This window comes from Trichomonas vaginalis, chromosome IV, assembly GCF_026262505.1.
Source record: "Trichomonas vaginalis G3 chromosome IV, whole genome shotgun sequence".
Classification (NCBI taxonomy): domain Eukaryota; phylum Parabasalia; order Trichomonadida; family Trichomonadidae; genus Trichomonas; species Trichomonas vaginalis.
In genome coordinates, this window is record NC_067206.1 from 21292569 (window position 1) to 21306650 (window position 14082).

A 14082-nucleotide genomic window follows, 5' to 3' on the forward strand; every position below is an offset into this window, starting at 1 on the left:
TTAAAGGAGGGTTGCTTTCAGTGCAGATAACTTTGTAACGCTTTGATGAAGCAGAGATGTTTCATAAATACTCCACTTATTCCATGGATCAATTCCTGCCGTATACTGAAATTAATGTAAGAAGTTAGCAACTGTTGCTGTGTTACAGTACTTTGCTCGTTTTTCCTCATTTTCTTTTGAGCTTTTGATCTCAATGTTGAGATCAGAGCAAACTCTGTTTAACCATGATCTTGAGGGGAGATATACTTCTAGCGAAGTAAACAATTCTTTTTCCTCTTGTTGGAAATTCGTCTGGATGAACAAGGCCAGCTAGATATAAAGCTCTGCTGTATCTATACTCCAGTAATTCGTAGGCAATCTGATAAGCTTCGATTACCTTTTCACATGCAAGACCTTTTGCTCTTTGATTGATTTCACCATAAAAATCAAGTAATTCGACCTCTGAAAGATACGATGGTTCTCCACCATTACATGTGGTTGTCCATACATTTTCCGCAATTGTATGTCGCAACTCTGCAGTTATTGAATCATCGCGTTCCATGTGAAATTCATCTTTGTTATCAGTGTAGCACTTTTTGTTTAGTCTTCTTTTGAAGATTTTACGTTGAATACGAGACAAAACTGCTTTTTCTCAATGAAGTTTACATTTGGCTTTAATGTAATTAAGACTTTTCATGTCACTTTTTGTAAAGTTCATTTTCGGTACGGAACAAATGCATATATTAATGCATTAATTCTAAATGTAATAAATTTTGTATCTTTGAAAATTTCAAAGTTAAAAAAAATTGGACTAATATTATTCGTCTTCAAATGTACTATGCAAATTAAAGTTTTTGGGCTATGGATTCTGTGGGATAAGATTATTGAAATTTTGGATGTTCCTCGAATTGGCCAGAGATTCGAGTGTCAATGCCTTGTTCCATAACATAGTAATTGTGTTTGTGACTGAGCATATTTTTTTCTAAAATATAGAGATTAAAATTGTAAAAATCTTCATTTAAGGAGTTCCTGTTAAATGATTGTGACTTGATTATATTTGTGTCGTTTTTGGTAGTCTCTTTATTCGATTTTGATGAATTTATGTTCGAAATTCGGTATTTAACTAATAAGATTCAGAGTAAAACACTGGAAATCGGATATTCTCTATGCCAATGAACTGGACAATCTGTGTGTTTGGGAGGTGAAATTCCAAATTTTTTTGAAATCCCGAAAATGAAGATCAACCCTTTATTTTTGATTAAGATATTTTACAATTTCAGATTTTTTTGAATACTTTTGATTCGGTTTTGTTAAAAGCATATCAGCTAACTTGTTTTAAAAATCACATATTTTTATGTGGTAAGACGAAATGATGGAAGTGAGGCATATCTCAATATTTTCACCAGATCTTCAGGCATTTAGCATGGATATATAATTGTTATCATGATTTGTATTTAGTAATATTATTTAATCCAACTTATCAAAGCTAAACAAGATAAGAAATGCGTTTTAATTTTTTTTTCAAACAAAATTGAACAAAAAATACACTTAGAAGATATATTTCTTTAAGTTATTTATAGTAATGGAAATAATATGGTATATCTATCATTAACATATAAGCAGATCATACCTCTCTTGTGCCATGCAATTATGAATTAAGAATTTTGTAAATTCAACTGTATATAATAATCTTTTAATTGAAAAACATCATCAGACCAAGAGATGTTAATCATGTGCATCTAATATAATTGTTTTTGTCTAGTGTTGAAAACAGAAATTCATCAAAAGTGACACCTCAGAAAAGCTATAATATTGAATTTTTGGAACTTTTGATAGAGCACGTTTTTAAATATTAATTAAAGTAAATGTATATTTTGTAAAGATTCTTTTTAATAAAAAATAAAATTTTGAAGAAGAACACAAAATCTTCTGAAAAATAATATCACATAAACTCATATTATTTTCTAATATATAACTATTTTATATAAAAATCAAATTCAATGATCTTAAAAGCGAAGGATAAACCTCAAAATTTACGAATATAATGAGTGGGAATATAATGCTTATCTATCATAAAACCATATGAAATATCAATTTTTGCTTTACGCCTAATTTTTGACGACAATTAGCAAAAAATGTTAAATGTTAACACTCAGTCCATTTGAATATGAAAAATAAAATTGACTTTGATTAAATGTTTTTATTTATCATGCAATTCTTCTTGCGACCAAAGATTTGAATAAAATTTCAAAAAATAAGATAGCTTAAAAATAATATACGGTAGTGTTTACTAATAGATGAATAGTATATAAATTCTATTAAAATGGATTTGATCCAAAAAGATATATAAAATTTGATCATAAATAAAATTGTTTAGAAGTCATTTAAAATGATGTAATTATTCAAATTTTGCTAAAACCCATTCCTCTTTGATATATAACTCCCATTTTTGCATTTCTGGCTCGTACCAAAATTTTGAAACTTCGAATAATTCGTTAGGAGTGTAATTACTATTCGTTTTTGGATTAATATCGAGAGATAAATGTGGTGTATTGTTGTATTTTTCAATGAACTGCTGAACTGAGTCCTTGATTTGTTGAATATCATCCAACTCGTCTGGCAAAAACTTTTCTAAGCTTGGCCACAGGCGCTCCACCTTGCCGTTCTGTCTTGGCATATACGGCAAGGTGTGCTTCCAAACTATTCCGTTTTCCTGCATAACCTGGCCGAATTCACCGCGGTTTTCACCGCCGTTATCGGTCCAGATGCAGTAAGGGATAAACTCCTCTAAAAGTTTTCTTAAAATATTCGCTGTTGAGTTGGAAGACTTGTTTTTCAATAATTTAGTTTTGAGAACTTTACGTGTCATATCATTCAATATGGCAAAGAATGGAAAAGAAACATTACCGTGAAGGTAATGAATATCGCAGTGCCATATCAAATTCTTTGATATGGCACGATATTTGGTAGGTGGATCTGCTGGTTTGTAATCTCTTTTTGAAGATAAACCTGATTCCATCATAAATTTTTCCACTTGATGAGGCTTTATTTTTTGTAAATTGTCAAAAATTTGATCTTTTGTCAAATCTTCTATATTTTCAAATTCTTTTGCAATTTCTTCTTTTTCTTTCTCACAATCGGGATTTTGAACAATATTTTGAAACCTTTTAATCAATAAATAAGTTTTTGAAATTCCTCCTTTATATTGTGAAACACAAGAATTAATTAATTGTTTTTGTTCAAATGTTGGTGGATTTGGTTTTCTGCCGCGACTAACTTTTGGTAATTCGATTTCTTGAAGTTGAAATGCTCTTCTTATTGTATTTTCGGCAACATTCAATTTAATTTTACCATTTTCCAATTCAACTTCCTTTCCCACACTTTTGTAATATTCACCTTCTTCTATTCTTCTTTTAGCTTCAAATAGCCATTCTCTGTTTATAGATTTGGCAGTAGTCATAAAAGTGGTCCTTCTTTTGTGATAAGATTCAAATTTGAATGTGGATGATAAATAAAAATCAAAAATAATTGTTATAATTTAAATGAAGAAGTAATTTAAAACGATTTTATTTATGATCAAATTTTATATATTTTTTTGGATCAAATCCATTTTAATAGAATTTATATACTATTCATCTATTAGTAAACACTACCGTATATTATTTTTTAAGCTATCTTATTTTTTGAACTTTTATTCAAATCTTTGGTCGCAAGAAGAATTGCATGATAAATAAAAACATTTAATCAAAGTCAATTTTATTTTTCATATTCAAATGGACTGAGTGTTAACATTTAACATTTTTTGCTAATTGTCGTCAAAAATTAGGCGTAAAGCAAAAATTGATATTTCATATGGTTTTATGATAGATAAGCATTATATTCCCACTCATTATATTCGTAAATTTTGAGGTTTATCCTTCGCTTTTAAGATCATTGAATTTGATTTTTATATAAAATAGTTATATATTAGAAAATAATATGAGTTTATGTGATATTATTTTTCAGAAGATTTCATTCTATATGCCTATGAAAAGTACTCTCAAAACTAACTTTTTCCTAATTATAATTAAATCTAGAATATTGTATTATGCTTAGTGTTATTTCATTTTTCTCATTCAATTTAGAATTTACAAATGTCAAAAATTGAGAGCTGTCACTTTTGGATGAATTTCTGTTTATTACATAGCATTAATAAAAAAATCATTTGTTCTGATTAATATTTATCCAATAATAATATATATTCATTTTTGAATTTAATTAGCTTTTTTAAAGCTTAATATTTAATAATATTATTATTCAACATTCTTAATAAAATAAGATATATGCTTTATGTCTAATATATGTTTTGTAGAAATTTCGAGGAAATATCAAGGTTTCAACATCACTTCACTTCCACCATTTCGTCTTACGAAAGTTTAATTGTATGATTAAATACTTGGGCCATTCTAATATTTCATCTTTTTGAAATCGATTTTGCTCAATAGGATATGTATTAAAATATTTTTCCAATGCATCCAATAAATTATCCGTGCCATTTATTGATATATCAAGAAAGTCGTTTTGTTTTGTTTCTATCGGGGTAATACGATGTGAAAAGTGACAAAAATATACTATGATTTATATTTCATTGTATAATAAAGTCGAGAAGGGAGTCCTAACCTTAAGAAAGGGCTCTCTTCTCGACTTTCTGCTGCAATCTCACTCGAATTGCGCGTATATACTGCTTCTTTCATTAGAAGTAGTATATACGCGCAACAATATGCCATGGCAAGTGCACTTGTCGCCACTTTTAATGTTTCTCAAATGCAATGCGGGAAGGAGTGGCAATATAGTACTTGGGTAGTTGTGGAGTTATGTGTTAGGAGAGGGAACAGGACAAATTTGCCACACGGCACTTTTTTTTAAAAAAAATTAATGGAGCGGAGCGATACTCTGCTGCAGGAGCCCCAAGGCTCCCAATCATTACGAAAGGGAGCCTCAGGGCTCCTGAGAATCCATCAGCAGAGGCCTTTTCATTTGGCCTCTGCTGATCAAAGATTCGGCGAAGCCATTCTTCGTCTCAGGAGCCCCAAGGCTCCCAATCATTACGAAAGGGAGCCTCAGGGCTCCTGAGAATCCATCAGCAGAGGCCTTTTCATTTGGCCTCTGCTGATCAAAGATTCGGCGAAGCCATTCTTCGTCTCAGGAGCCCCAAGGCTCCCAATCATTACGAAAGGGAGCCTCAGGGCTCCTGAGAATCCATCAGTAGAGGCCTTTTCATTTGGCCTCTGCTGATCAAAGATTCGGCGAAGCCATTCTTCGTCTCAGGAGCCCCAAGGCTCCCAATCATTACGAAAGGGAGCCTCAGGGCTCCTGAGAATCCATCAGCAGAGGCCTTTTCATTTGGCCTCTGCTGATCAAAGATTCGGCGAAGCCATTCTTCGTCTCAGGAGCCCCAAGGCTCCCAATCATTACGAAAGGGAGCCTCAGGGCTCCTGAGAATCCATCAGTAGAGGCCTTTTCATTTGGCCTCTGCTGATCAAAGATTCGGCGAAGCCATTCTTCGTCTCAGGAGCCCCAAGGCTCCCAATCATTACGAAAGGGAGCCTCAGGGCTCCTGAGAATCCATCAGTAGAGGCCTTTTCATTTGGCCTCTGCTGATCAAAGATTCGGCGAAGCCATTCTTCGTCTCAGGAGCCCCAAGGCTCCCAATCATTACGAAAGGGAGCCTCAGGGCTCCTGAGAAACCTCTTTGAGAAGGTTTTCTTTAAGAAAACCTTCTCAAAGATGATTGTCAGCATTCACTCAAAATCTACCAAGAGTTTCAAAGTTTCAAATCTATCTGAAATGAAGCTTTGAATCTCTTGTATATCTAATTGTAGAGGTACCTTTTCAAAATGTCTTCTATTGATTAAATTTAATCAGTAAAAGTCATTTTGAAAAGGTACATCTCTATAATTGCTATTGAGCATTCACTCTTGGAACCTTGGAGCTCTTGTGTAGTGCATGAAAACTCCAAGATTCTAGAATAAAACATATATCATAGACATAATTTCTTCAAATATAATTTAAGGTTATTTTTTAAAAAATTAGAACAGCGTAATTTAAGGTTATTGAAAAGTGACACTTGACAAATTTATCCCGCACTCTTCAAAAATAAGGAAATTTTGATAAATATCCTCATCGCTATTATCATAAAAGATTCAATATCCCTTTCGATATTTAATGACAAATTTGAAAAGGTGTTTGAAATTCTTTCGGATTTTGTTGAATTTAACCCAAAATTTATTATTAATTGTTTACAAGAAATTTTATTTAACTCTTCTTGTAAAGAAAACTTTGCCAATATTTTGAATGCATTTGAAAATTCCGAGCTTAGAATATATTTGGATGAATGCGAAGATGAAATCGATCCTGAAATTTTTGACTCTCTCAAAAATATGTATTCAATTTTAAATGAATCTAATTCTCATCAATAATAACATATGAATAAAAAATAAATGGATTTAATTTTTTTTATCAGTTTCAATAGATTACAGTTATTTTTATTTTCTACAATATCTCATTACCAAATCGTTTTAACTCTTTGTATATCAAAGAATAATAATAAGTGACCTGTAATAACCATACTCATAATGGATTAGACCTCAAATTATTTAAAATGTCAATTCAATATTATTAAATTACAATTTCTTTTATTCTAATAGATTTTAACTAGCCAATCATGATTACAAATATTGTAGCCTTCATTAACTCATAATATCGAAGAATATAACTTATATTCATGGACAATTTGTGATTAATTTCCAATAATATATAAAACCGACTCAAATTAATCATGTTGGCATTAGCGCGCATCGATGCTCAATCTACCTGTAGTATTATAAGCTTATATTCCTATTTTTCAGCATTAAAATTGTGAATTACGTAATTTTGTCATAGTTTTACGTAATTTTAATTTTTTTTGATAAGAAAAAAATGACTTTAAGAAAAAACGAGATCACTCATAATCTTTTTCTCAGAAAACTGCAGAGTATACAACAAATGTACTCAAACGTGCATTAAGCACAATACCTGGTCCCCATTTCGCTCTATGGACCGATAATGGTACAAAAAATAAAGAAAAATTGCAAAAACGTTCCCACTTTTTGAGAGGGATGTTTTGCAAAATAATTTTATGGACATCTCTGGAAAGTTTCATTTCAGTTTGATAATATATCCAACACCTATATAGAAGAGCCTTGCTGATTTGACCTGAAAGAGCGAAAGTTAGTTTTTTGATTTGAAAACCCTGCAATTTAATATTGTTAAGGACTCAATGTAGAAATATGATATAATATCATGTAGAGATCAATCATCTTCCAAAAATCTTCTATGTATGAAAGAAAAAAATTTGCAAAACGTACCTCTCAAGAAGTGGGAACGTTTTGCACACTCTCGAAAATAAAACACAATTTCATTAATTATTATGCGAAAGGGGAATTGAACATATTTTTATTCAACCAGATAATCCTCAGGCCAACAGATTTCGCAAAGAGAATTTCCCCAAACAGTAAGATTTTTCAAAAAAAAGAAATATAATGCGAAGAATTAAGATTAATCACCGAAAAAACAACTGATTTTACTTACTTTAATGATTTTGAAGATATGCAAATTATCAGGAAGAAAGCTCAATATAACAAATAAAATAATATTCTAATTTGCAAGAATGGGTTTAATGACTACGCACAAATACATAGCCTCATACATATCAACAAAGGTCTTGGGTCTCCGAGGTTCTCAATTTCATCAGAAACCGCTATATGATAACCAAGCTTACTCAGATCTACACATAAATACATAGCCTCATACATATCAACAAAGGTCTCTCTACTCTTAAGTTCCAATTCCCAAAATTTTATTTTTATATTTATTGGCAAAAGGTAAAAGTTCCAAATTATCGTATCGTTAATTTTTAATTTGCTTTCAAATTATATTTTTTGTACTTACGTTCAATTTTTATTTTTAATAAATTATTTATATTAAAATTTCGAAATATTCATAAATACATTCAATTCATATAATAATAGTCAATATCATCGTTTTGAGAAGATCAGATCCTACACAAAAACCATGGAGAGGATTGTATTTTCAATGTATGCCTCTGGTCGAGCACTAAAAGCAAAAGCTAGACAGTTTTTAACCTGTATAATAAAAATGTATCATATATCTTTTTGGAAAATAAAAACAAATTTTTATTTATTCAATATTATATAAAAAGGTGTTGATATTGCAGGTTTTTCAGTATGTTTTCCATCCCAATAAAACTCAATATTAATCGATATATCTGAAAAATACGAGGTGTCAAAGTGGTGAATTTCACCTCACTTCGTTTTGCTCCATTAAATTGACTCAATTTCATCCCTTTGCTGAGAATTTTTGTATTTGGAGGATAATAATCTAAATAATTCGAAATATTTGTTACAATAACTATCAGTGCTTGATTTAATGTTTGAATTTGATTGCTTCAAATTGCGCAATTTTAAGTAATTCGGCGTCAGATGTTAATTTTTTGCAAGAAGAATTAAATATATATGTGGGATTTGGTATTGCGTTTGATGTTTTGTTTGTTAATTCGTTGGATAAGGCTTTATCTGGGTTCCACGGATGAATACCATACTGATGCATTGACTTAATCACAAGCATCAATTAAAATTCTTACAATTTTTAACCTTGGTTTTGGGGTATTTGATAAATTATCTTGCTCATATGTGTAAAGCGGAACATATTTTAACCTGTTATTCTTTGATCTCAAAGATGCTGCACATCCTACATCAAATAACTGGAGAACTACTGTGCAGTAAGCTGGAAATGTCAAGAGTTCAATTCTGAAGAGACTCAAAAGTTTGCAAGTAAAATAACTTACTCGGCTGATATGATTATCACCGAATACGATATTATGCTGAGCTGCTGTGATAGCATCAAGACTTGAGCGATATCTCTGGATTTCGATAATAAAAGTTAAATTAAAGATATCCCATATCTTCTTTGTCATCCATCCATAAGATTGTCCTGTAAGGAATGCTCTCACGGAGCGGAGTTCCTGTGAACAATTTTATATTCCTGGAACAATAATAAATGGTTTCATCCGGTATCCTTCAGAATTATATGGGAAGATACTAGTAACAAGCACAAATTCATGCTCTTCTTTGGTTAAAGGAGGGTTGCTTTCAGTGCAGATAACTTTGTAACGCTTTGATGAAGCAGAGATGTTTCATAAATACTCCACTTATTCCATGGATCAATTCCTGCCGTATACTGAAATTAATGTAAGAAGTTAGCAACTGTTGCTGTGTTACAGTACTTTGCTCGTTTTTCCTCATTTTCTTTTGAGCTTTTGATCTCAATGTTGAGATCAGAGCAAACTCTGTTTAACCATGATCTTGAGGGGAGATATACTTCTAGCGAAGTAAACAATTCTTTTTCCTCTTGTTGGAAATTCGTCTGGATGAACAAGGCCAGCTAGATATAAAGCTCTGCTGTATCTATACTCCAGTAATTCGTAGGCAATCTGATAAGCTTCGATTACCTTTTCACATGCAAGACCTTTTGCTCTTTGATTGATTTCACCATAAAAATCAAGTAATTCGACCTCTGAAAGATACGATGGTTCTCCACCATTACATGTGGTTGTCCATACATTTTCCGCAATTGTATGTCGCAACTCTGCAGTTATTGAATCATCGCGTTCCATGTGAAATTCATCTTTGTTATCAGTGTAGCACTTTTTGTTTAGTCTTCTTTTGAAGATTTTACGTTGAATACGAGACAAAACTGCTTTTTCTCAATGAAGTTTACATTTGGCTTTAATGTAATTAAGACTTTTCATGTCACTTTTTGTAAAGTTCATTTTCGGTACGGAACAAATGCATATATTAATGCATTAATTCTAAATGTAATAAATTTTGTATCTTTGAAAATTTCAAAGTTAAAAAAAATTGGACTAATATTATTCGTCTTCAAATGTACTATGCAAATTAAAGTTTTTGGGCTATGGATTCTGTGGGATAAGATTATTGAAATTTTGGATGTTCCTCGAATTGGCCAGAGATTCGAGTGTCAATGCCTTGTTCCATAACATAGTAATTGTGTTTGTGACTGAGCATATTTTTTTCTAAAATATAGAGATTAAAATTGTAAAAATCTTCATTTAAGGAGTTCCTGTTAAATGATTGTGACTTGATTATATTTGTGTCGTTTTTGGTAGTCTCTTTATTCGATTTTGATGAATTTATGTTCGAAATTCGGTATTTAACTAATAAGATTCAGAGTAAAACACTGGAAATCGGATATTCTCTATGCCAATGAACTGGACAATCTGTGTGTTTGGGAGGTGAAATTCCAAATTTTTTTGAAATCCCGAAAATGAAGATCAACCCTTTATTTTTGATTAAGATATTTTACAATTTCAGATTTTTTTGAATACTTTTGATTCGGTTTTGTTAAAAGCATATCAGCTAACTTGTTTTAAAAATCACATATTTTTATGTGGTAAGACGAAATGATGGAAGTGAGGCATATCTCAATATTTTCACCAGATCTTCAGGCATTTAGCATGGATATATAATTGTTATCATGATTTGTATTTAGTAATATTATTTAATCCAACTTATCAAAGCTAAACAAGATAAGAAATGCGTTTTAATTTTTTTTTCAAACAAAATTGAACAAAAAATACACTTAGAAGATATATTTCTTTAAGTTATTTATAGTAATGGAAATAATATGGTATATCTATCATTAACATATAAGCAGATCATACCTCTCTTGTGCCATGCAATTATGAATTAAGAATTTTGTAAATTCAACTGTATATAATAATCTTTTAATTGAAAAACATCATCAGACCAAGAGATGTTAATCATGTGCATCTAATATAATTGTTTTTGTCTAGTGTTGAAAACAGAAATTCATCAAAAGTGACACCTCAGAAAAGCTATAATATTGAATTTTTGGAACTTTTGATAGAGCACGTTTTTAAATATTAATTAAAGTAAATGTATATTTTGTAAAGATTCTTTTTAATAAAAAATAAAATTTTGAAGAAGAACACAAAATCTTCTGAAAAATAATATCACATAAACTCATATTATTTTCTAATATATAACTATTTTATATAAAAATCAAATTCAATGATCTTAAAAGCGAAGGATAAACCTCAAAATTTACGAATATAATGAGTGGGAATATAATGCTTATCTATCATAAAACCATATGAAATATCAATTTTTGCTTTACGCCTAATTTTTGACGACAATTAGCAAAAAATGTTAAATGTTAACACTCAGTCCATTTGAATATGAAAAATAAAATTGACTTTGATTAAATGTTTTTATTTATCATGCAATTCTTCTTGCGACCAAAGATTTGAATAAAATTTCAAAAAATAAGATAGCTTAAAAATAATATACGGTAGTGTTTACTAATAGATGAATAGTATATAAATTCTATTAAAATGGATTTGATCCAAAAAGATATATAAAATTTGATCATAAATAAAATTGTTTAGAAGTCATTTAAAATGATGTAATTATTCAAATTTTGCTAAAACCCATTCCTCTTTGATATATAACTCCCATTTTTGCATTTCTGGCTCGTACCAAAATTTTGAAACTTCGAATAATTCGTTAGGAGTGTAATTACTATTCGTTTTTGGATTAATATCGAGAGATAAATGTGGTGTATTGTTGTATTTTTCAATGAACTGCTGAACTGAGTCCTTGATTTGTTGAATATCATCCAACTCGTCTGGCAAAAACTTTTCTAAGCTTGGCCACAGGCGCTCCACCTTGCCGTTCTGTCTTGGCATATACGGCAAGGTGTGCTTCCAAACTATTCCGTTTTCCTGCATAACCTGGCCGAATTCACCGCGGTTTTCACCGCCGTTATCGGTCCAGATGCAGTAAGGGATAAACTCCTCTAAAAGTTTTCTTAAAATATTCGCTGTTGAGTTGGAAGACTTGTTTTTCAATAATTTAGTTTTGAGAACTTTACGTGTCATATCATTCAATATGGCAAAGAATGGAAAAGAAACATTACCGTGAAGGTAATGAATATCGCAGTGCCATATCAAATTCTTTGATATGGCACGATATTTGGTAGGTGGATCTGCTGGTTTGTAATCTCTTTTTGAAGATAAACCTGATTCCATCATAAATTTTTCCACTTGATGAGGCTTTATTTTTTGTAAATTGTCAAAAATTTGATCTTTTGTCAAATCTTCTATATTTTCAAATTCTTTTGCAATTTCTTCTTTTTCTTTCTCACAATCGGGATTTTGAACAATATTTTGAAACCTTTTAATCAATAAATAAGTTTTTGAAATTCCTCCTTTATATTGTGAAACACAAGAATTAATTAATTGTTTTTGTTCAAATGTTGGTGGATTTGGTTTTCTGCCGCGACTAACTTTTGGTAATTCGATTTCTTGAAGTTGAAATGCTCTTCTTATTGTATTTTCGGCAACATTCAATTTAATTTTACCATTTTCCAATTCAACTTCCTTTCCCACACTTTTGTAATATTCACCTTCTTCTATTCTTCTTTTAGCTTCAAATAGCCATTCTCTGTTTATAGATTTGGCAGTAGTCATAAAAGTGGTCCTTCTTTTGTGATAAGATTCAAATTTGAATGTGGATGATAAATAAAAATCAAAAATAATTGTTATAATTTAAATGAAGAAGTAATTTAAAACGATTTTATTTATGATCAAATTTTATATATTTTTTTGGATCAAATCCATTTTAATAGAATTTATATACTATTCATCTATTAGTAAACACTACCGTATATTATTTTTTAAGCTATCTTATTTTTTGAACTTTTATTCAAATCTTTGGTCGCAAGAAGAATTGCATGATAAATAAAAACATTTAATCAAAGTCAATTTTATTTTTCATATTCAAATGGACTGAGTGTTAACATTTAACATTTTTTGCTAATTGTCGTCAAAAATTAGGCGTAAAGCAAAAATTGATATTTCATATGGTTTTATGATAGATAAGCATTATATTCCCACTCATTATATTCGTAAATTTTGAGGTTTATCCTTCGCTTTTAAGATCATTGAATTTGATTTTTATATAAAATAGTTATATATTAGAAAATAATATGAGTTTATGTGATATTATTTTTCAGAAGATTTCATTCTATATGCCTATGAAAAGTACTCTCAAAACTAACTTTTTCCTAATTATAATTAAATCTAGAATATTGTATTATGCTTAGTGTTATTTCATTTTTCTCATTCAATTTAGAATTTACAAATGTCAAAAATTGAGAGCTGTCACTTTTGATGAATTTCTGTTTATTACATAGCATTAATAAAAAAATCATTTGTTCTGATTAATATTTATCCAATAATAATATATATTCATTTTTGAATTTAATTAGCTTTTTTAAAGCTTAATATTTAATAATATTATTATTCAACATTCTTAATAAAATAAGATATATGCTTTATGTCTAATATATGTTTTGTAGAAATTTCGAGGAAATATCAAGGTTTCAACATCACTTCACTTCCACCATTTCGTCTTACGAAAGTTTAATTGTATGATTAAATACTTGGGCCATTCTAATATTTCATCTTTTTGAAATCGATTTTGCTCAATAGGATATGTATTAAAATATTTTTCCAATGCATCCAATAAATTATCCGTGCCATTTATTGATATATCAAGAAAGTCGTTTTGTTTTGTTTCTATCGGGGTAATACGATGTGAAAAGTGACAAAAATATACTATGATTTATATTTCATTGTATAATAAAGTCGAGAAGGGAGTCCTAACCTTAAGAAAGGGCTCTCTTCTCGACTTTCTGCTGCAATCTCACTCGAATTGCGCGTATATACTGCTTCTTTCATTAGAAGTAGTATATACGCGCAACAATATGCCATGGCAAGTGCACTTGTCGCCACTTTTAATGTTTCTCAAATGCAATGCGGGAAGGAGTGGCAATATAGTACTTGGGTAGTTGTGGAGTTATGTGTTAGGAGAGGGAACAGGACAAATTTGCCACACGGCACTTTTTTTTAAAAAAAATTAATGGAGCGGAGCGATACTCTGCTGCAGGAGCCCCAAGGCT

General features: G+C 30.3%; 2 protein-coding genes across 2 annotated transcripts, besides 14 other annotated features; both read right to left on the reverse strand.

Annotated features, from left to right (window-relative positions):
• Positions 1 to 202: 202 nt before the first annotated feature.
• On the reverse strand, positions 203 to 541 carry TVAGG3_0140170 (uncharacterized protein; the record flags this gene model as incomplete). Its single annotated transcript, XM_051224228.1, has 1 exon — positions 203 to 541. The coding sequence occupies one exon, from the start codon at positions 539 to 541 to the stop codon at positions 203 to 205; it is 339 nt and encodes a 112-aa protein (XP_051109214.1).
• A 1200-nt stretch (positions 542 to 1741) lies between these two features.
• Positions 1742 to 1779: a mobile genetic element.
• Positions 1742 to 1779: a terminal%2Cinverted (terminal inverted repeat of Banshee-A3 transposon ID:TVAGG3_0140180).
• A 601-nt stretch (positions 1780 to 2380) lies between these two features.
• Positions 2381 to 3439: a mobile genetic element.
• Positions 3440 to 4122: 683 nt separating this feature from the next.
• Positions 4123 to 4160: a mobile genetic element.
• Positions 4123 to 4160: a terminal%2Cinverted (terminal inverted repeat of Banshee-A3 transposon ID:TVAGG3_0140200).
• Positions 4161 to 4845: 685 nt separating this feature from the next.
• Positions 4846 to 4879: a terminal%2Cinverted (terminal inverted repeat of MuDR-4N1_TV transposon ID:TVAGG3_0140210).
• Positions 4846 to 6107: a mobile genetic element.
• A 3245-nt stretch (positions 6108 to 9352) lies between these two features.
• Positions 9353 to 9691, reverse strand: TVAGG3_0140220 (uncharacterized protein; the record flags this gene model as incomplete). Its single annotated transcript, XM_051224229.1, has 1 exon — positions 9353 to 9691. The coding sequence occupies one exon, from the start codon at positions 9689 to 9691 to the stop codon at positions 9353 to 9355; it is 339 nt and encodes a 112-aa protein (XP_051109215.1).
• Positions 9692 to 10891: 1200 nt separating this feature from the next.
• Positions 10892 to 10929: a mobile genetic element.
• Positions 10892 to 10929: a terminal%2Cinverted (terminal inverted repeat of Banshee-A3 transposon ID:TVAGG3_0140230).
• Positions 10930 to 11530: 601 nt separating this feature from the next.
• Positions 11531 to 12589: a mobile genetic element.
• A 683-nt stretch (positions 12590 to 13272) lies between these two features.
• Positions 13273 to 13309: a mobile genetic element.
• Positions 13273 to 13309: a terminal%2Cinverted (terminal inverted repeat of Banshee-A3 transposon ID:TVAGG3_0140250).
• A 685-nt stretch (positions 13310 to 13994) lies between these two features.
• Positions 13995 to 14028: a terminal%2Cinverted (terminal inverted repeat of MuDR-4N1_TV transposon ID:TVAGG3_0140260).
• Positions 13995 to 14082: part of a mobile genetic element that runs on past the window's edge.